At 45.6% G+C, this 20,970-nt stretch overlaps 1 protein-coding gene across 1 annotated transcript; it reads right to left on the bottom strand.

The window, feature by feature from the left end:
• Positions 1-1,457: 1,457 nt before the first annotated feature.
• Positions 1,458-20,815, bottom strand: LOC132005881 (zinc finger protein 221-like). Its single transcript, XM_059383391.1, has 4 exons — positions 20,763-20,815; positions 12,046-12,103; positions 6,629-6,755; positions 1,458-1,573 (listed from the first exon to the last, which is right to left on the bottom strand). Exons 1-4 carry the CDS (start codon positions 20,813-20,815, stop codon positions 1,479-1,481), a joined length of 333 nt encoding a protein of 110 aa, XP_059239374.1. The 3' UTR covers positions 1,458-1,478.
• Positions 20,816-20,970: the final 155 nt, after the last annotated feature.

The raw sequence follows: 20,970 nt of genomic DNA, 5'->3' as shown, positions 1-20,970 counted from the left end.
ATTGGGAGAAGGGGGTGGGATTATGGACATTGGGGAGGGTATGTGCTTGGGTGAGTGCTGTGAAGTGTGTAAACCTGGTGATTCACAGACCTGTACCCCTGGGGATAAAAATATATGTTTATAAAAAATAAAAAATTAATTAAAAAAAAAGATTTTTCTTTTCTCCAAACTGTATTGGAAATTCTTACATCATTTTTAATGGTGACATTTTGTTTTATTATATGGAAGTACCATAATTTATTCAATCTCTTAGGTATCTTCAGGTTTACAATTTTTAGTATTATAAATATTCTTGGAATATGTTCCCTTCTGAAAGCATTTTTCACCAATTGTGCAATTATACTGTAAAGATAAACTCCAAGAAATGGAATTATTAGTTAAAAGATAATGCACACTATACCCTTTGATAACTATAGACAAATTCCTCTCCAGAAATGGTGTACCTATATTTTTTCCCACCAACCTCTAGTTTTTCCATTCCCTGACACTGGGTTTAATTAATGTTTCACTGTTGCTCATCTGGATCACTAAGAGAGCAACAATTTAAGGATCGTTTTATTTTATTTTGAATGGCTGTTCCATATATAAACCATAACTCATAGGAAATTATAATGTAAGAAAAACTAGGAGAAACACATGAGCCCAGAAGCTTGAGCCTGGCTTCCTCCATATTTCTCCCTATGTGCCTTTTCCCTTTGCTGAATTTTATCTGTATCTTCCATTGTAATAAACTGTAACCATGCATTAAAAAAAGGGAAAAAAAGGAAAACATGATCCAAATGAAGAAACTTAAAAATCAACTAAGATACTAAAAAAGACATTTTTATTGAAGATGAAAAAAGATACTGTGACTATATCTTCTCCTCCCAAATCCATCTATAATCTCAAATTAAATCACAATTATGGAAGAAACTTGACAAATGAGTACCTCCTAAAACCCCATTTTTATTAAACAAGATTGTTGAGAAGTGGTGGTGTCAGAAGCCAGCTTCTGACAATGAAAACTCTTGGTCTTCTGTTTAGTCACTTCAGTAAATATTAGTTTTACTTAATTCACTTTATTAAGACCATTTGCAGGATACCTAGTCGGATCAATTTCTTATTGACAAACTTTTCCCATTATTACACCTTACAGAGTTTCTCTAGTGCATGGGATTTCTTTATGTCTATAGATTGTACTTTTGCTAAAATTTTAGCACATGAACATTATCTGGAACATTTCTTTTTTATGAACAGACCAATGAATGAAGATTCTCACTGAAGAAGTCCTAGACACACCATTTTAGAAAGCTGCACTGACACATACAGCCTTAGCAACTTGAAAGTTTGGAACTCAATTATAAAGTTGCTTTCTTATATGAACTCCAATGACCATGAAATATGTTGCTGTTAAATCCCTCTGTCATAGTCAGCATAGCCTGGGCAATACTAGCAACAAATAAATTGCCAAAATAATAGTAGTATAAAACAGCAAATGTTTATTTCTTACTTGAGAAAAACAAAGTCCAACACAGGTCACATAACCACCTTCTACCAATCCAGCCTCCAAGGTCACCGTGGCAGGAAAGATGGCCTGAGGACAACACAAGATGTTTCTAAGGCCATCTTAGTACATCACAAGATGTACTCTGTGGCTTGGCACTCTATCATGTGGACCAGCTCTTAACTGCAAGGGTTTCTGGGAATTGGAGTCTCTGTGTGACCAAGAAATGGAGCCAGCGAGATGAACACAAGCCATGCCCATAAAGTATCACTTTTACAGAGCTTCTCCCTGTGTAGAAAATCTAATAGATTTGAAAACCTGAGAATGGACTTAGCACACTGATAACATGGGCTTCATTTTTGAGCACTCTTCTGAGTCTTTCTAGTGGGTACTCTCTTTAAAAAAAAAAAAAATGCCTACAGATTTTGGCTGGCCTTAAGTCCTCATGGTACCCATCTCAATTATAATTTCCTTCCTGGGCATATCCACTCACAGAAAATTGATCTCCAACTATTGTCATTGCCACAAACTGTCCATCTATTAATTATCACTGCTCTGCCACTGCAGCATACGACAGTTGCTGGGAGTTCTGTAGAAGCTTTTGAGATCCACGTAGTTCCCTGGAATGCTCTTAAGAACCCCTTGCTTCAGAGCTGCAGGGCGACATCATGGGTGGCAGCGTCCTTGTCCTTTGCTGCCCCAGCCCTCCGATGACTGAGTAAGCCTCTATCACCAGAAATACACAGACTTGCTTGGTTTCTTCATTGGCCCCTTTGAAAATTACATTGAGAGCGTTTCTGTCCTCTCATGCAGTTTTTGATGAGCAAGAAAGTCTGAGCTATGACTAAAGCCATTGCCGTGCCCATGACATGTATATTGGACCTCACTGGCATGGGATCGCTGGTGAGCCAGAAGATAAGAGTTACGACTGAAGCCCTTACCGCATCCTTTACACTTATAGGGCCTCTCTCCTGTGTGGACTCTGAGATGCACATGAAGGTCTGAATTCCGACTGAAGCCCTTACCACACTCAACACATTTATACGGTTTCTCTCTGGTGTGGTCTCTTTGATGCAAGTGAAAATACGAGCTGTAACTGAAGCCTTTACCGCACACTTCACATCTGTAAGGCTTTTCCCCCGTGTGAACCCTCTCATGAGTGTGAAGAACTGAACTATATGCAAAAGCCTTTCCACACACGTTGCATTTATAGGGCTTCTCCCCCGTGTGGACTCTCTGGTGAATGTGAAGGTGTGTGCTTTGGCTGAAGCCCTTTCCACACTCGCCACACCTGAAAGGCTTCTCCCCTGTGTGCAGCCTCTGGTGGACTTGAAGAACAGAGCTTGAACTGAAGCATTTGCCGCACTCACTGCATTTGTAGGGCTTCTCTCCAGTGTGGACTCTCTGGTGGACAAGAAGATTGGAGCTCTGATCAAAGCCCTTCCCACACTCTTCACATTTATAGGGTTTTTCCCCTGTGTGTACTCCCTGATGGATGCAAAGAAGTGACCTAAATCCGAACCCCTTTCCACACACGTCACATCTGTAGGGCATCTCTCCTGTGTGGACCCGGTGATGGTTGTGAAGAGAGGAGTTGCGCCTGAAGACCTTGCCACATTCGAGACATTTATAGGGTTTGTCTCCTGAGGGGCCCTTTTGATATCTGGGAAGGGCTGGGTTCTGCTTGCTGCCCTCTTCCCACTCTCGACATTCATAAGCTTTGTCATCTGAACGAGTTTTAGAATGAACAGTAAGATCTGAGCTCTGACTAAAGTCCTTTCCACACTGGTCACATCTACAAGACTTTTCACCTATGTGAATGCTGGGATGAACAGGAGGGTCTGCACCACCTACGAAGCCCACACCATGGTTATGACATTTGATAGGTCGTGGTACCACAGGGACCGTGTTATGTTGTTTGGCTGTTGATTTCATAGCCAAGGGATTCCCACAGTCAGTGGATCTACAAGGTTCCTCCTCTTTACATTCTTGGGAATCATCATGATCACATGATGTCTGACTGACGTCATCAACACAGTGAGCACATCCATACAGTCTCTCTTCCACATGATTTCCCTCATATTGTCCTTGAGAATTCTGGGGCTCAGTCATCATGTTGGCTTCCCACCAAGATTCTGGGGTAAGAGCCTGTGTCATGCCTTTCCCTGCTGCGCCATCTTGATTTTCTAAATTAATGGTATTTATTACATAGTTGTCATGTTCAGAAACCTGAAGAGACTCTCCTGCCCACTCTTCACAGAGGGAAACATCTAAAGATTGCAGACAATCTCCTTGAAGATTCATGACATACTCCTGACTCACAGTTAATTCACTGATCCTTTGTTTCCAAATCTGCCAGCAGTAGAGCACTCCTTGAGAGAGATAACTCAATGCTTTTCCCTGAAGATGTGAAGTGTTGTTTTTAATCCTGTCTCCTATGAAGAGAAAGAGAATTTGGCTAAGAGAACAAGTAAGTCATCCCTCCAGAGGCTTTGAGAAATGAAGTAGGATGGGGTGGCCCCTGTTGATATAGGAAACCATCAGAATCATGGTACTTCTAATTCATGAGCTGTCCATTAAAATCAGATGTTGCAGAGAAATCAAAAGAAATTTTGGGAACAATTTATAAAGAAAGAAATTCACCTCCCTCCTATAAAAGCAGCTGATAAAACATCTTTAATCATTTTTCTACAAAAGGAATGGGGAAGGGATACCTGGATGGCTCAGTTGGTTAAGCAACTGACTCCTGACTTCGGCTCAGGTCATGATTTCAGGGTCGTGAGATCAAGGCCCATATTCTCCCTCTACTTCTCCCTCTGCCCCTCCTCCCACTTGCACACATTCTCTCTCAAAGCAAAAAAAAAAAAAAAAAGGTATGGGGAAGACTTTCATATGATTCAAGGTGTGTGCATATGTATATAGGAGACAACAATGGGAGTGCTGGACATGGTGACAGACACAAAGGATCACAAAGACTTTCCAAGATACCATATAAAGTTGCAGAAATAAGCAACAAGTCTTGTCTCACTTTACTGTCACATGAGGTGGGATTATCATGTATGTTTCTGCACAACCTGCCCAACTGTATGTGGTCAGCCTAAACAGCCATGGGGACTGCTATAGGGATAATATCGTGAAATAAGGTCCTGGGGTTGGTGGGGGAGGCAGATGTACACCTCTGAGGCAGGCTTAAAGTAACATCCTTTTCTCTGAGCTTCTCTGGATTCCATGAAGAGATGATGTCCACCAAGATCCTATAATCCATCCAGTAATCTTTTCCTTTTTTTAAAAAAAATAAGCAATTTCTACTCCCAATGTGGGGCTTGAGCTCATGACCTCAAGATCGAGAGTTGCAGGCTCTAAGATCCTGCAAATCCATTTCCTTAACATCTCCTCTTTAGGTAACTGCAGAATCTCAAACAGCCACAATTAGGAGAATGGAAAATGTGGACCTGTCAATGGCCTGGCTCCACAGAAGTAAGATTGTGCCAAAGGGCCATAGAACATATGGAGATGAGGTAGAGGAGGGTGGTCCCACCCTTCGCTCCCTAAAATGGGCTTCAGAATGGCAGGAACACAATGGTCAGGAGCATCTGGACATGGCTTCTCGTTCAAGGTAGTTTCTAAGTCATTTTATTGAATGTAACGTTAGTGTGTAAGGTGGTGTCAGAGAAAGGGGGAGTTGGAGTTCCCCACAAGAAGCCTAAAGGAGCAGTTCAGTAGTTTCGATAGTATCCATAGTAGGAAAAGCACCCATACCGTGACCCAGTAGGCACAAATAGACACTGACTTTTAACCAAAGCAGTTTTACCAGCTGATACTTACCTTCCTATGTGCAACATACTCTGATAAATTCTTTTGTGTTCTGGTCCATTAATCTATCATACTTTTAAAAAACTGCTGATCATGGGGCACCTGGGTGGCTCAGTGGGTTAAGCCTCTGCCTTTGGCTCAGGTCATGATTTCAGGGTCCTGAGATGGAGCCCCACATCAGGCCCTCTGCTCAGTGGGGAGCCTGCTTCCCCCACCCCCGCCTGTCTCTCTGCCTAAATACTGCCTATCTCTCCCTCTCTGTCAAATAAATAAATAAAATCTTAAAAAAAAAAAAAACACCCTGCTGATCATGATACAGTAACTTGATTTCAGACTCACTGACAGTGTTGAATCCTGCAGACCAGCCATATGTCTATAACCTATAGACATCATGGTACTTAGTTTCACATGGTTATTAAAGGGTCTGGGGGCACCTGTGTGGCTCGGACGGTTAAGTGTCTGACTCTTGATTTAGGTTTGGGTCATATCTCAGGGTTGTGAGATCAATCTCCTCCTTGGGCTCCACACTGAGCCATGAAATCTGCTTAAGTTTCTCTCCCTCTCTCTCTGTTCCTTCCCCCACCTCCGCTCCCACACGTACACATACATGCTTTCTCTCTCTCTAAAATCAAAACAAAATAGAACACAGGGTCTGCAGCCAGGTTAGGAGGGTTGGCAGCCTACTTCTTACAAGCTGTGTGACCATGGGCAAGTTATTTAACTTCTCTGTGCATCAGCTGTTCCCTTTGTAAAAGAAGGAATAGCAACCATGTCATAAACTAAACCAAGGTAATAGATAGAGCAGGTACGTGAACCTCTGTGACATTAAAATTAGATATTTATCAACAAGAAAGCAACGCAGCTGACACTTGTATCACACTCACTATACACCAGATCCCGGTTTAGTTCCTTTAACTCTAGTTTGTCCAAAACACTGGTTTTTCTGCAGAAGAAGTCAAGGGACCAAGGCCCTTGGTAGTGTGTGAACTTTATGAACCTTGCTTTGCGAAACATGGAGCAGATGACAGCCTAAAATGAGAGTAGGCCAGGCTGGTCTCGCCAACTGTACCACCAACCCCCATGGGCCTCGGGGTGCAAACTGTGAGGGTTGCCTCGCCAACACCTCACAGGGGACCATTTGCTCACATTCATCTGCTAAAACTCACTAACTTCGGGGGTCTCCTTGGCATGTGCATCTCTCAAGTATTCGCACCAGTGGCCAAAGTTTCTCTTTGTGCTCCAACTGGAATATTCTACCTGGTTTGCAGCTGATTATTTGAGGAAATAGGGCCCGTGGTTTGCGGCTTAGGTACAGAGGCTTATTGTCCTCACCCACTGAGACAACGTTCTTGAAGTTCTCCAGCATCACGTCCTGGTACAGGTTTATCTGGGTCTGGTCCAGCAGAGCCAGCTCCTCCTCCGTGAAGACCACAGCCACGTCCCTGAACGTCACAGTTTCCTAAAACATCAAGCACACGCCACATGGACCATCCACAGATGAGCACTGGCGGATGGGCACAGCTGGAAGCTTTGTGGGTCCTTAGGTGACTGTCCTGCTCCAAACTCTGCAGCTCAAACCGCACTTTGCAATGCGGGAGCCAGGACTCTGCAAACACACGGAATCTGAGCACTGGCTCTGCGCGAGGCTCTGCCACTAGGGGGCGCAAGAGGGGCCTGCAAGGTTTGGGGAGAAAGAAGGGACTTTTCCTGGCCTGTTTGCCTCCTGTTCTGGTATCCTCTCTGTAATGCTACGCTCTGCTGGTGGCAGCAGTCCCTTTCCCTAGTGATACCAGAAGTCTGGGTCCCTGGTCCCTAGGCTTCTTTGCTGAGCTCTGAGATGCCAGCCAGCACCTCCTCTTCACGTTTTGGCTCCACATGGCCCGTCCTCTAAACTTCCAAGTTCCCATGATTCAGTCTCTCCCTCTGGTTCCCTCAGCCAGGCTAGCAGTTACTTCCCATAGCTGGTGCTTCCAAGATATTGCAGAGTTCTCTTTATGCCCTTAGTTACCCGTTGAATTACCCCTAGGTAGGACTAGGTAGGACTAGGTAGGACTCCATACCTAGTCAACAATTCTATTAAGTTCTTTCTGTTCAAGTAGCCAGTGTCCTTTTTGTGTCCTGCACGGACCCTTACCAGTGCAGAAGAAATGAGAAATACAGAAGAAATTCAAAGTTTTGGGTAGGCCAAGTTTTTCTTCTTTTCTCCTCCTTGCCTGTGTCCCCGTTAACCATCCACAGTTGCACAAAGAATGTTCCAGTAAACATCCAGGAACATCTGTCTCTGAGTGCTTGTAAAAGCATTTCTATAAAATAAACTCCCAGACCAGAGACTACTGAGTTACTTGGGTTATGCATATTTTACACTTTGATATTGTCCAAACTGCCCTCCAAAAAGTTCATGCTGATACACTGACCTAGTAGTGTCTGGGTGTTCATTCCCTATCATACATCAAGACTTGATATTTTATTTTCTCTGTCACGGCAGATTAATCTACTTCTATTGGACTAAGCAGACAAAGCAACTAAAAGCATGAGCTGCCAGATTTTTTTTTAAGTAAAAAGTAAATTATTGGGACACTCAGGACCATCTGAGTATCAACTGAGTATTAAAAAACAGTAGGATCAATAGTAGAATTACTGGCTCATATGGTAATTCAATTTTTAATTTTCTGAGGCACCTCCATACTGTCTTCCATAGCAGCTGTACCAATTTTCATTCCCAACAACAGTGCACAAAGATTCTTTTTATTCCACACACTGGCCAACACTTGTTATTTCTTGTGTTTTTATTTTAGTCATTCTGACAGGAGTAAGTGATATTTCATTGTGTGTGTGTGTTTTTTTTTTAAGATTTTATTTATTTACTTGAGAGAGAGAGAACAAGAGAGAGCACAAGTGGGGGAAGAGGTAGAAGGACAGAGGGAGAAGCAGACTCCCCACTGAGCAGAGAGCCCAATGCGGGGCTCCATTCCAGGATCCTGGGATCATGACCCAAGTTGAAGGCAGAGGCTTTAACCCACTGAGCCACCCAGGTGCCCTCTCATTGTGGTTCTGATTTGCATTTCCCTGACGATGAGTGATGTTGAGCATCTTTTTCATGCATCTGTTGTCCATCTGCATGTCTTCTTTGTAAAAATGTCTATTTGTGTACTCTACTCCTTTTTAAATTGGATTATTTGGCATTTTTTGGTGTTGAGTTGTGTAAGTTCTTTACATATTTTGGATATTAACCCTTATCAGAGAGAGCATTTATAAATATCTTCTCCCATCCAGTAAACTGTCTTTGTTTTGTTTCTGGCTTCCTTCTCTGTGCAAAAACTTTTTATTTTGCTGTTGCCCCAAGAGTTTAATTTTGCTTTTTGTTTTCCTTCCCAGAGGAGACATATCCAGAAAAATGTTTCTACTGCTAATGTCAAAGAAATAACTGCCTACATTTTCTTCTAGGAATTTAATGGATTTCAGGTCTCACATTTAGGTCTTTAATCCATTTGGAGTTTGTTTTTATGCCTGGTATTTACCCAAAGGAAATGAAAGCACTAATTCAGAAAGATATATGCACCCATATGATCACTGTAACATTATTTACAATACGCAAGATGTGGAAGCAATGCAAGTGCCTATCGATATAGACGAATGGATAAAGAAGATGCGGTATACATATACAATGGAATATTATTCAGCCATAAAAAGGAATGACATCTTGCCATCTGGAGGGACCTAGATGGTATAATGTTAACTGAAATAAGGCACTCAGAGAAAGACAAATACCATATTGTTTTCACTCACATGTGGAATTTAAGGAAAAAAAAAAGATTAAAGGAAAACAAAGAGACAAACAACAAACCAAACTCTTAAATACAGAGAACCAACTGGTGGTTGCCAGACAGGAGGTGGGTGGGGACGGGGGGAAGCAGATAGAGGGGATTACGAGCACACTTATCGCCCTGAGCACCGAAAAACACATGGGATTGTTGAATCTTTACATTGTACCCTTGAAACTCTAACACTGTATGTTAATTTTACTTGAATAAAAAAAGAAATGACTTGAGTGTGATGGCAGTAATGTGGGAATGTAGGAAAACACCCTTATTCTTAGTAGATACATACAGAAGTATTTAAGGAAGAATAATTGTGATGCTTATGAGCTTCTTATGCAGCTCAAAAATGCTTCCAACCACAGCTGTGAGAAGTTACCACGTATTTCACAAAGAATTTATTCCTAAACCTGACAATTGGGGCACCTGGGTGACTCAGTTGTTAAGCGTCTGCTTTCAGCTCAGGTCATGGTCTTGGGGTCCTGGGATCAAGCCCGCATTGGGCTCCCTACTCAGCAGGAAGCCTGCTTCTCCCTCTCCCACTCCCCCTGCTTGTGTTCCCTCTCTTGCTGTGTCTCTCACTGTCAAATAAGTAGATTAAAATCTTTTTTAAAAATCACACCTGACAATTACTGAAAACAAAAACTGGGGGGGGGGGGCATTATAGCACTTCATGCTTGTGTCCTGAGGAAAAGTAAATAAAGTTAAATTTCTTCTAAACCTAAATCTCATTAACAAGGATGCTTGATAGCAGGAATGTAACATTCCACCAGACTTCCAATTGTCTTTACTTGATAGCAACTAAGCCTTCAATATCCTGATAGTATTCTTTGCCCCAATAGCCCTTCTGGACACCCCTTTGTCCTCACCTACCCAACTCCTGTGTATATAACCAACCACCCCTCACAACCCCGGGGCAGCCGCATCTCCGCCTTCCCATGGGCCCTGTCCCCGTGCTCTAATAAATCACCTTTTGCACCAACGACGTCTTAAGAATTCTTTCTTTAGTCGTCGGCTCCGAACCTCCTCACCCCACTGAACCTGACTTAGGTTCTGGGACTTCATCAATCTCAGCCATTTCTTTTGTATTTTCGGTAGAAATAGACAGTGGTAAATTAGACTGCTATTCAGCAAATAGCATGCTCCCCACTTCCACACTCCCCACTTCCACAAGGATCAGTGCGTACTTCCTTGCTCCTTGACCTTGGATTTGGCCCTGTGACTTGTTCCCGTTCTGAGCCTGGGCCTTCAGAGGTCTGGCAGGTTCCGCTTGCTTCCTTGGCCCTCTCCCCACACCCATCACGTCTGTGCTAACCAGTACAAAGATGCCACCATAAACAGAGCACTACCAAAGAAATACCTCCAGCGGTATCTGGGGACCCAGTGGCAACACTTGGGGAAACTGTTATCAGAGACTGGAAAATATGGTAGCCCCTGGGTGATACAGTGTGAAACATTTGGTAAAACAGTCATTGGCAGTAACGTAAGATGGAAAATGCACTTAATGGGACTCAGTGTGGACCCGGGCAAGACAGAAATGAGTAATGAACTCAAAACAAAGCCAATACAAAATGAAATAACATGTTATCCAGGGTATTCTTTTAAAATGCTTTGGGACATCCAACTCTTGGTTTCAGCTCAGGTTGTGATCTCAGCGTCATGAGATCAAGCCCTGGATTGAACTCCATGCTCAGTGTGGAGTCTGCTTAAGCCCCTCTCTCCCTCTCTCTCAAATAAATAAACCCTAAAATAAAATAAAATGCTTTGGGAAAGAAAAAAGGAAATGGAAAAGATAGATTAAGCAGATGTGGCAAGATGTTGAAACTTGCACTATGGGGACTACACACAGAGATTCACAATACTATTTTCTCTTTTTGAGTAATTTCATAATTAAAATATTTTTCATGATTTAAAAACATCCTTGTTCTAACCTCTGATGGCCTTTTGAGGCATCAACTTGGCTAGACTATAGTCCTGTTGTTGAAGCAAACATTAATCTAGGTGTTGCTGTGAAGATATTTTATAGATGTGATTGAAGCCCATAATCAGATGACTTGGAGGGAAACTACTTTAAATAATCTGGGTGAGCCTTGTATAATCAGTTGTAGGGCTTCAAGCCCAGAGCTGTGGCTTCCCTAAGAGAAGAAATTCTACCTGTAGACAGTAGCATCAGTCTATGTCTAAGAATTCCAACCTGCCCTGGGATTTCCAATTTGCCCAGTCCCCACAGTCACAGAAAATAAACTTCTTACAAATCTTAATATATATCTCGTACTGTTTCCATTTCACTGGTTGAACCCTAATGGATACATCCACACTCATATCTTGCTACTGCTGTGGACTGGACCCAGTGCCACTCCAAGTGTGGTCTTGTACATACCAACCCCAACCATGCACTCAGAGGTTGTGACAATACTTCATTGCTACAAGGCTTTCTGAATGCAGGGCCCCTGGATGGCTCAGTTGGTTAAGTGACCAACTCTTGGTTTTGGCTCAGGTCATGATCTCAGCGTCGTGGGATCCAACCCTGATGGATCCATGCTCGGTGGGGAGTCTGCTTCTCCTCCTCCCTCTCCTTTTGTCCCCCCTCCACCTCCCCCCCCCTCTCAAATAAATAAATAAATAGATCTTTTTGAAAAAGAGTTTCTGAACCCTTACTCTGGATTGCTTTATTGCTCTCTCAGTGATAAGCAGCTCATGGACTGGCACTTGTGTGTGAACTTCACCTGGACATCTGGATATCTGAGAGCCTGTTTTGTTATGTCTGCAAAGGGAGTGGCACCACCAGTCTCCCACAGCGGTTACGAGCAAGGAAAAGCGCCCAACATGGAGCCGTCCCTCAGAAATGGGTGACTTCCCTTCAGAGAATCAAGGTGTCCAGCTCCTTAGAAGTGACACTGGCCTTTAAGAGAGAGAAAGGAAACCTCAGCTTACCTGGAATTTAATCATACTGTCTTCCTCTTGGAAGGAGCAGGATCCTGAGAAAGCAGAGCTGCAAAGAAAGAATCCACAAGAGCATGGGTTTGACAAACTGTGAGTGAATCCTGGTTTCTCCTTGTCTGTACAATTTTCTCACACATTCTTCTCTCCCGAGATCGCTTTATCTCTCTCATTCCCAACAGACTCCCTCCCACCTCCTCAAGCCTTGTTCCCCTGCCCCCACTCCACCTGGATTCTTGTAGAACTCCTATCTCTCTCCCCAAGCCTTTGGGTCCAAATTGCCACACTTTTTCTTGTTCGTAGATCTGTGAATGTGTTGGCGTCACCCATATCCTAATTACTCTGGAAAAGAGGCTCCAGAATTCCTGACTTGGACAGGGATCTCAGAATGACAGCAGACCTCCCTCTGTGTCTACTTTCTGGTGCGAGACTTGCTCTGAAGAACTTTCTGTTAGCTCAGATCTTAACTCTCATCTTCTAGAATGATCTCCCTCCAGCCCCCATTCCATCCTTTGGGGCTCTGTCACTTTTACAAATACTTCACGATATACCTACACCATGAAATGCATCCCTTCTTCAAGATGTTTTTCTTCCATTTGCTGGAAATTATTATAATATACTGCTTCTGTCAGAACAGAGAAAGCAGAAACAGCCCTGACATACTAGATGCACATCCATAGACACAGCACATCGGGCTCTCTGCTTCCAGAACCGGTTCTCTCCTAAGAGCCAACGATGCGTCAGCTTGACTTACGAGCACACATGCATCCACACACATGTGGGAGGGAGTTTGGTTTCCCAGATGTCTGGTTTAAAGCCCTCTTTGCCTTTATGAAGTTGGGGCCTGGGCAGGAACCAGGTGGCACATTCAAATTTGAGGGGGGCAGTTAATCAACAGACTACTTACAGGGGTATAGCTGGGCATAAGGAAGGCATGGGGGAGAAGGCACCATGCCGAGGAGTGACAGGCAGGTGCCATTAATACATCTGGGCCTGAAGTGGGTAACAGGAGGGAGATTCCTGGACCTGGAACAGAGTGTGCAAAAGATCCCTGATGGGAACTGTAACTTTTTGTTGAGAAGGGCAGGCAGCCTACAGAGAGAATTGGGGAGACCAGATATTTCAATTCACTCTCCTCCCTCTCTCTCTCTGTCTCTCTCAAACTCTTCTATTGGGACTTCCCACTGGCCAAGGATAACCAGGCCAGAGGGCAGTGGCAGGCTCTCAGCGTGGATGTCAGGGTGGAAAGGTGAAGTCGATCTGGAGGTGGGTAACCGAGAGAAAGTGGCACGTGATGCCCCGAGACCCTTGTTTCCCCCACACCTGCCCAGGAGCACACAGCTCTCTCCCACAAATGCTCCTCTCGCTTACTCAACCCAGCCATCACTGGGATGGGAGCCCCTGCAGCAGGACAGAGAGCAGGTGCCCACAGTGACCTCTTGAGGGGAAGGGGACCCAACAGGAAAGCAGAAGTTGAATTTGGAACTGCAACTGCCTGGAAACACAATCAGAAATACAAGCCCAAGTTCTCCCCAAAGTCCTGCTTCCAGATTCCTGGCTCTTTTTCTTAGAATTTCTAGAGCATTCAGGACCGAGGAGAGAGACTGACCTGAACTCTTCTGGATATACCTAGCAATCAAGTGTAATTGTCTGGGGAACAGGATAAAGGCCATTTCTTCCATGTGTGTGAGAGACTAAATGTCATGAACTGATGACAAAGTCACATATCTGTGATCCGTGAGTATCTGAGCCGAAGGACTCTAGGAGGTCTAACTTTAGCCCTAAGGGCCAGAGGCTGGACTGCAGGCAGGGCTGTCTCTAGCCCCTGCCAATGCGCCTTTAGACTGATTAAAAAATGCATCCCTTCTTCAAGATGTTTTTCTCCCATTTGTTGGATGTCAGAACAGAGAAAGCACTTTTACTGCTCCTTGCTGAAAAACTGTGTGTGAGTCTTCTGTGTGAATGGCACAGCCTCAGTGTGGTCGCCTTGTGCAGAACCCAACCTGCACAAATGGGCACGGCAGTCGTACCCTCAGAAAGCCCGTCCAGAAACCTGAGACCAGGGGCTCCTGGGGGGCTCAGTCAGTTGAGCATCTGACTTGTGGTTTCAGCTCAGGTTCTGATCTCATGGTTCATGGGACTGAACCCCACACCAGACCCCTCACTAAGTGCACAGTCTGCTTGAAGATTCACTCCTGCTCCCCCTTTCAAATAAAGAAATCTTGGGGCACCTGGGTGGCTCAGCGGGTTAAGCCTCTGCCTTCGGCTCAGGTCATGATCTCAGGGTCCTGAGATCGAGCCCCACATCAGGCTCTCTGCTCAGTAGGGAGCCTGATTCCTCCCTTCTCTCTCTCTGCCTGCCTCTCTGCCTACTTGTGATCTCTCTCTGTCAAATAAATAAATAAAATCTTAAAAAAAAAACAAATAAGGAAATCCTAAAAAAAATCTAAGGGGCGTCCAAGTGGCATGGTCCAACTCTTGGTCCAGCTCAGACCATGATCTCAGGGTCCTGGGGTCCTGGGATCAAGCCCCATATGGGGCTCCACACTCAGTGGGGAACCTACTCTCCCTCTCCCTCTGCCCCTCCCAACCCCTGCATGCTTTCTCAAATAAATAAATCTTCAAAAAACAAAGAAAGAAACTCAAAGACTACTGAGACATGGCTGCGTGAATGTGACAAAGCCTATCACTGGCCACTCCAAGTGACCACAAAGATTAGGACGATGAAAGGGCTTTTCTAGTGACCTTCCCAAGTCCCCTGTCATGAGGGTCATTCTTCTTTGGTCAGACCACAGGATCCTGCACTCACATCCACTATAACTTTTCATATTGTACAGCCCTTTTTCTGGTTACTTTTTGCTTTCTCTCCTGTAATGTGTGCTCCTGAAGAACGGAAATTACACTGTTCACGAACATGTGGCAAGTTTAGCATGTAATAGGTGCCAAATAAACCAATGAATGGACAAGTCTGGGCCTTTGCCAGACTTAATTCTCAGACTGAAAAGATCAGATCATGATATCAAAAGTGCAAGGAAAACTGCCCATAGGTGACCCATGCATTCAGTGCTAACTCTGGGAAAAGGCAGCAGACCCTGGCTGTTAAAAAAAAAAAAAAAAAAAAAAGCAGGGGCGGGGGGGGCACCTGGGTGGCTCCATCAGCTAAGCATCTGCCTTTGGCTCAGGTCATAATCCTGAGGTCCTATGATAGAGTTCCTTGTCAGGCTCCCTGTTCAGCGGGGGAATCTGCTTCTCCCTCTGCCCCTCTCCCCGTCCTGCTTTCTCTCTCTGTCTCTTACTCTCTCTCTCAAGTAAATCAAATCTTAAAAAAAAAAAAAAAAAAAAAGACTCTGAAGCCACACTGCTGGGTTGACTATATGCCCTTGGGCAAACTATCTCCTGGTGCCTCAGTTCCTTCCCGTGTAAAGACAGGATATTGAGAGAACCTATTTCTCAGTGTCATGTGGGAACGCGGTAAGTCATCACATGGGAAGTGCTCAAGGCAGCGTGTGGCATACAATGACCAGTCAATACGTGTCCACCCTCGTGTACTGGACTGCCCGCTAAGTGCTCCAGGTGTCAAAGTAAAATTCAGTCCCTGATCTCAAGGTAGACAAACTAGGGGGGAGAGAGTTGAGCAAATAAATTCACAGGAATGCGAGAAGTTCTGCAACACATATTCCACAAGACCGAACAAAGACCCAGGGAACAGGAAGCCGGCACACCCCAGAAGGGGCCCAAGCTGTCAGGGGTTTTGGAGAGATAATTGAGCTGTAGCTGAGGCCTGAGGAAACAGCAGGCACCGCCAAACTGACATGGAAGTGTAAGGGCCTACTTAGCCAGAGCAGGCCATTTTGTTGTTTATGCAGTAAACTTAGATTGAACCTGCCCCTTCCCCCTAGAGGAAAGTGCTTAGAAACAGAACTGGTGAAATACGGCCAAATAGCCCCCAATAATGGAGCACAGATACCAGGACATGTCAGACTGGGCAGAGATAATGGAGTCCAGATACAAGGACATGTCCAGCCAGGTGGAAACGTCCAACTAAGGGAAAGCACACGTATTACCTCCCTACCCGCCAAGGACGTGTTCGGCCAGGTGGAGACATCCAATCAGGAAAGATCCTCCCTAACCACCCAAAAATGTGGGCCCTGCCTTTTGGGCGCCAACTCTGACCAGAGTGATAGGCTAGTTCAAATAACTACTATAGGGTGAATTGTAATTCAGTTGGCCACCTGTGTGTGGCCAGGCTCAACCACATGGCCTTTGCTCTATAAAAGTTAGTCTGTGAGGCTGGGAAGGGTTGCCTCTTTGCAAGAGACGGCCCTGGCCGGTCAGTTTGATTCTCAATGCTTGGCATGAAATAAAGCTTTGCTTGACCTTCGCTTTGTATCAGTCTCGTCCTTTTGTCTATGGACCCTTTCAGAAGGAAAAGGCTAATGAGCAAGGGTGGCCTTGCGGGTGAAAAAAAACACGAGTGCAGAATGCTGGGGTCCCATCAAAGGCCAGGACGCAGACTCGCAGGGCCAGGTGGCTGAGATAATGTTGGGAACATCACCAGGGGCCATACCCTAGAGAATCTCAAAGAGCCTGAACACTGTGTGGCTATTACTATCATCCTGCAAGTCTGGGTTTGGGAGTCACCTCCTCAGGAAGCCCTCCTTGATAACCCCCACTATATTAGGTACTGTCTGCAACCTTCCAAGCTGCACAGACTGGGTGCTTACAACCAACAGAAATTTCTTTTTTATTTTTAAAGATTTTATTTATTTATTTGACGGAGATTGCAAGTAGGCAGTGAGGCAGGAAGAGAGAGAGAGAGGGAAGCTTGATCCCAGGACCCTGGGGTCATGACCTGAGCTGAAGGCAGAGGCTTTAACCCAGTGAGCCACCCAGGTGCCCCCAGAAATTTATTTCTCACAGTCCTGGAGGCTGGGAGCTCATGATAAGGGTGCCAGCACCATGCAGGGAGGGCCATCTTCTGGATTACAGACTTCCTGCTTCATCCCCACAGGGCTGAATGAGTAGGGGAGCTTTCTAGAGCTTCATTTATAAGGGCACTGATCTCGTTCATGAGGGCTCTGCCCTCATGCCATGATCACCTTCCAAAGCCCTACCTCTTAATACCACCCCATTGGTCCTTAGCATTTCCACGTATGAATTTCAGGGGATACAAACACTCAGACCATGGCAGGTAGCTACCGTGGCTGGCATTTCTCCTCTTGGTGAAGCACTACACTACACTGTGGCTGCATAACTCTCTTCCACCTTTGCTATAAGCTCAGGGAGAACAAGGATGGCATTTTCTCATTCAACACATATTTATTAAGTGCCTACTGTCTGCCAGGCTGTGGTCTGGACACTGAAGACAGAGCAGTGATAAGGGCTATGGAGACAAAAAACAGGGGGTGGCAGGGAGATCGGGAGTGAAATGGAGTGTTCAGGAGAAGACTCACCAGGGTGATCTGTAGGAAAAGACCTAACAAAGCAAGAGAGTGAACAACACAAGCATCGGTACAAAGAACATTCTAGACGGAGGGAACAGCAAACACCAGGACCCGGAGGCAGCAGCGTGCATGGCATGTGGCTGATGTGGAGTGAGCGAGGGAAGGAGCACTGCGAGATGAAATAAAAGGAAATGTGGGCCACATGGCATGCGGTCTTCTAGGCCATTTCAAGGACTTGGGCTGTTACTCTCATTACATGGCAACGACGGGAGGAACGCGAACAGGAGAGTGACACGATCTCACTTTAGGTATCAGCAGGATTCCTCTGGCTGCTGTTAAGGAGGGACTAGCAGTGGCAAGAGGGGGAGCAGGAAGACCCGGTAGGAGGTTTTCCCGATAACGCTGGCAAGGGATGATGGGCCTTGGGTCAGGGAAGCAGAGGTGGAGGTAGTGAGAAGTTGCCGGGGTCTGCATTTCTTTGAAGATACAGTCAATGGGATCTGCTGATCACTTGCATCTGGGGAAGAAAGCGGGGAGTGGAGGATTTGACCTCAGGGCCTGGAAGGATGGAGTTGCCATTTACAGAAATGGGGATGGCGGGGGCCGGTTCTGTGGAGGAGCAGGAGCTCAGTTTTGGAAATATTAGGTTTGAGGTGCAGAGCTAGAAGATAAAATTATCCTGTTCACAGGAGACAAAAGACATAAAACACCTATGAATCAATTTCCTTAGGAAAAAGAAAAACTTCAGAATTTTACTGAAACACCTTAAGCACAGTCACGGAGCTCACAGTGACTCCCAGGGCCCAGGGGTCTAGATTGAGGGGGAATTCATAACATATTGGAAAACTGTTTGGAAAATATTTTATCATAAAAATTTCACACCCAGGGCGCCTGGGTGGCTCAGTGGGTTAAAGCCTCTGCCTTCAGCTCAGGTCATGATCTCAGGGTCCTGGGATGAAGCCCCACATCGGGCTCTCTGCTCAGTGGGGAGCCTGCTTCCTCCTCTCTCTCTCTGCCTGCCTCTCTGCCTACTTGTGATCTCTGTCAAACAAATAAATATAATCTTTAAAAAAAATTTCACACCCATTCAGAGGTAGACTGGAGAGTCTAATGAGCCCCCCAGGTATCAATCATGCAGCTTAATCAATTTTCACCACATGCTCTCTCTTGATTCAACTATACCTTTAGCCCTCCCCACGTCCTCGAGTATTATTTGGAAGTATATCCCTGACACCACATTCATCACATTGTTTAAATCAGAAATACTGCATCATGTCGCTCTAAAAGGTATGAAATAGTTTTAAAGGTGCTAATATTACACCTAAAATAATTACCTCAATTCTTCAATTTTATCAAATGTAGAGTTAGTTCTCAAAATTCTAATTTGTTCACAGCAATCGAACAATCCGCTGTTTGCTCTTTGTCTTCCACGCCTCAAAGTTTGCATTCCCTGCCCCACAGCTTGATAGTTGAGGATGGGGTTAATAATTTGGGGCTGTTCTCTTTAAACTGTATTCAGATTTCTTTTTTTTTTTTTAAGATTTTATTTATTTGCCAGGGACAGAGAGAGAGAAAGAGAGCGAGTACACACAGGCAGAAAGGCAGGCAGAGGCAGCGAGAGAAGCAGGTTCCCTGCCGAGCAAGGAGCCCGATGGGGGACTCGATACCAGGACCCTGGGATCATGAAGACAGCAGCTTAACCAACTGAGCCACCCAGGCATCCCTGTATTCGGATTTCTAACTAGAGAGAGGAGAAAAGTCATGATGTAAGGAGAAAGAGTTAGAGGTCCCCCGAGAAAGATGAGACATAGCTTCTTGACATTAATAAAAGTCATTTTAGTCATTCTGGGTCCCAGCCATCTTGAGATTGAAGCCTGACTGGCACTATGTGCCCAAAGCACCTTCCTCGAAGAATTTCCTGGGATATGTTGAAATTGCAAAATAGAGTTATTAATTAAATAGTTAATAATTTTAAGGGAACAAAAGAATGAAAGAATAAACAGCCACTATCAGGACAGGAGATAGCCTGATCCTATCAGGGACAATCAATCAACTGTAATAATTTGCAGGGCTCATTCAAACGTGAAGAGTGAGCAGAAGTATGTTCTTGAGTTCCCTTTTTAGGATCTAAACCCCTTTGAGCACCCAGATAACAGACCAACTGAAGCCAGGGAATTGATGATGCTGATCCTTGCCAGCCCTCAGGACTTCCATCAGATCTGAACTCTGCCACCTAAGATGACTTATGCCCCCCAGTTCCAGGCTGAATTCCTCATTGCACAAGGCCCTCCATGAATATGTATGCACCATTATCTTAAAACTTCCCAATTGGTGCCTGGGTGGGTCAGTAGGTTAAAGCCTCTGCCTTTGGCTCAGGTCATGACCTCAGAGTCCTGGGATCTGAGCCCTGCATCAGGCGCTCTGCTCAGCGGGGAGCCTGCCTCCCCCCTCTCTCTGCCTCTCTGCCTACTTGTGATCTCTGTCTGTCAAATAAATAAATAAAATCTTAAAACTTCCCCAGTTTTGTCATTCCAGGAGACACTGCTTTGGAAAATATCCCCCCCTCCCCGGCAATCTGTTCTCCTTTATTCGTTGCAAGTAAAATCCTTCCTTTTCCTGTTTGGTTTTTTTTTCCCCCCCTTGGTTGTGTCTTTTGGCTTAACACCCACCAAGAAGTGAACCCAGTCTGGGGGAACAAAGATGCCACCCCACCCCAGAGTCGGAACTGCCCCATCCCAAAAACAGCGTTCAGAATCCAAGACTCCAAGAACCTCGGGCTGCTGAGCCCGAATGGCCTTCCAAGCCAAGGCCAGGAATGTTCAACCCAAGTGGTTCCCCATACTCGGAGATGAACTGCTTGAGCGGATCCCTCTCCGCAGTCCGGGACACTTGGCCCAAACCGTTATCCCCGCAAACCTGAGCCAACGCCCTCCTGTTCCCGCCCCGGGCCAGAGATGCGCATTCTAAGCCTGACACCAGCCCCAGTGCGGGGACGCACAGCCCCTACCCCGAAACCTGCACCGGTGCTACCGCAGTCAGACCCCCAAATCGAGCTCAAGCTCATCCCACCTCTCCCCACCTCTTCCCAGGGAACGCCAGGCGAACCCCCTCAACACTCCGCCCCGCCTCGGGGGTTCCTCCATTGGCCAACAGTCCCTGCTTCCAACTCCTCCCACCCGCCAACACTGCCGGGTCACAGCTACACACCCCCACCACCCCCATCACCCCCGACGCCTCCGAAGGGGGCGCGGTCGCGACCGGACTCACCTCAGCGCCCCAAACAATGTCGCCCACAGCGAGCGCCTCTGCCCAAAGCGCATGCGCAGGAAGCCTGTGGACTACACCCCCCAGAAGTCCCTGCGCCGCAGCGGCGCCGCGCCGGGAGGCTGCCTGGGTGATCCGTGGTCCTGCTGGGGGGCCACCTGCACGCTTGCCATTTATTTAAAACAACAATAATAATATCAATCGCAATGGA

The sequence above is a fragment of the Mustela nigripes genome, chromosome 17 (genome assembly GCF_022355385.1).
Source record: "Mustela nigripes isolate SB6536 chromosome 17, MUSNIG.SB6536, whole genome shotgun sequence".
NCBI classification, from domain to species: domain Eukaryota; kingdom Metazoa; phylum Chordata; class Mammalia; order Carnivora; family Mustelidae; genus Mustela; species Mustela nigripes.
The sequence above is the reverse complement of the archived record's forward strand: the minus strand, read 5'-3'. Positions and strand labels throughout refer to the sequence as shown.

Excerpts from the sequence above, each read along its gene's own strand:
- LOC132005881 (XM_059383391.1), bottom strand. The coding sequence starts at position 20,815 with ATGCGCTTTGGGCAGAGGCGCTCGCTGTGGGCGACATTGTTTGGGGCG. Across the intron at positions 12,104-20,762 it reads ACATTGTTTGGGGCGCTGAG|CTCTGCTTTCTCAGGATCCT; the intron begins GTGAGTCCGGTC and ends CTTTCTTTGCAG. Across the intron at positions 6,756-12,045 it reads ACAGTATGATTAAATTCCAG|GAAACTGTGACGTTCAGGGA; the intron begins GTAAGCTGAGGT and ends TTGATGTTTTAG.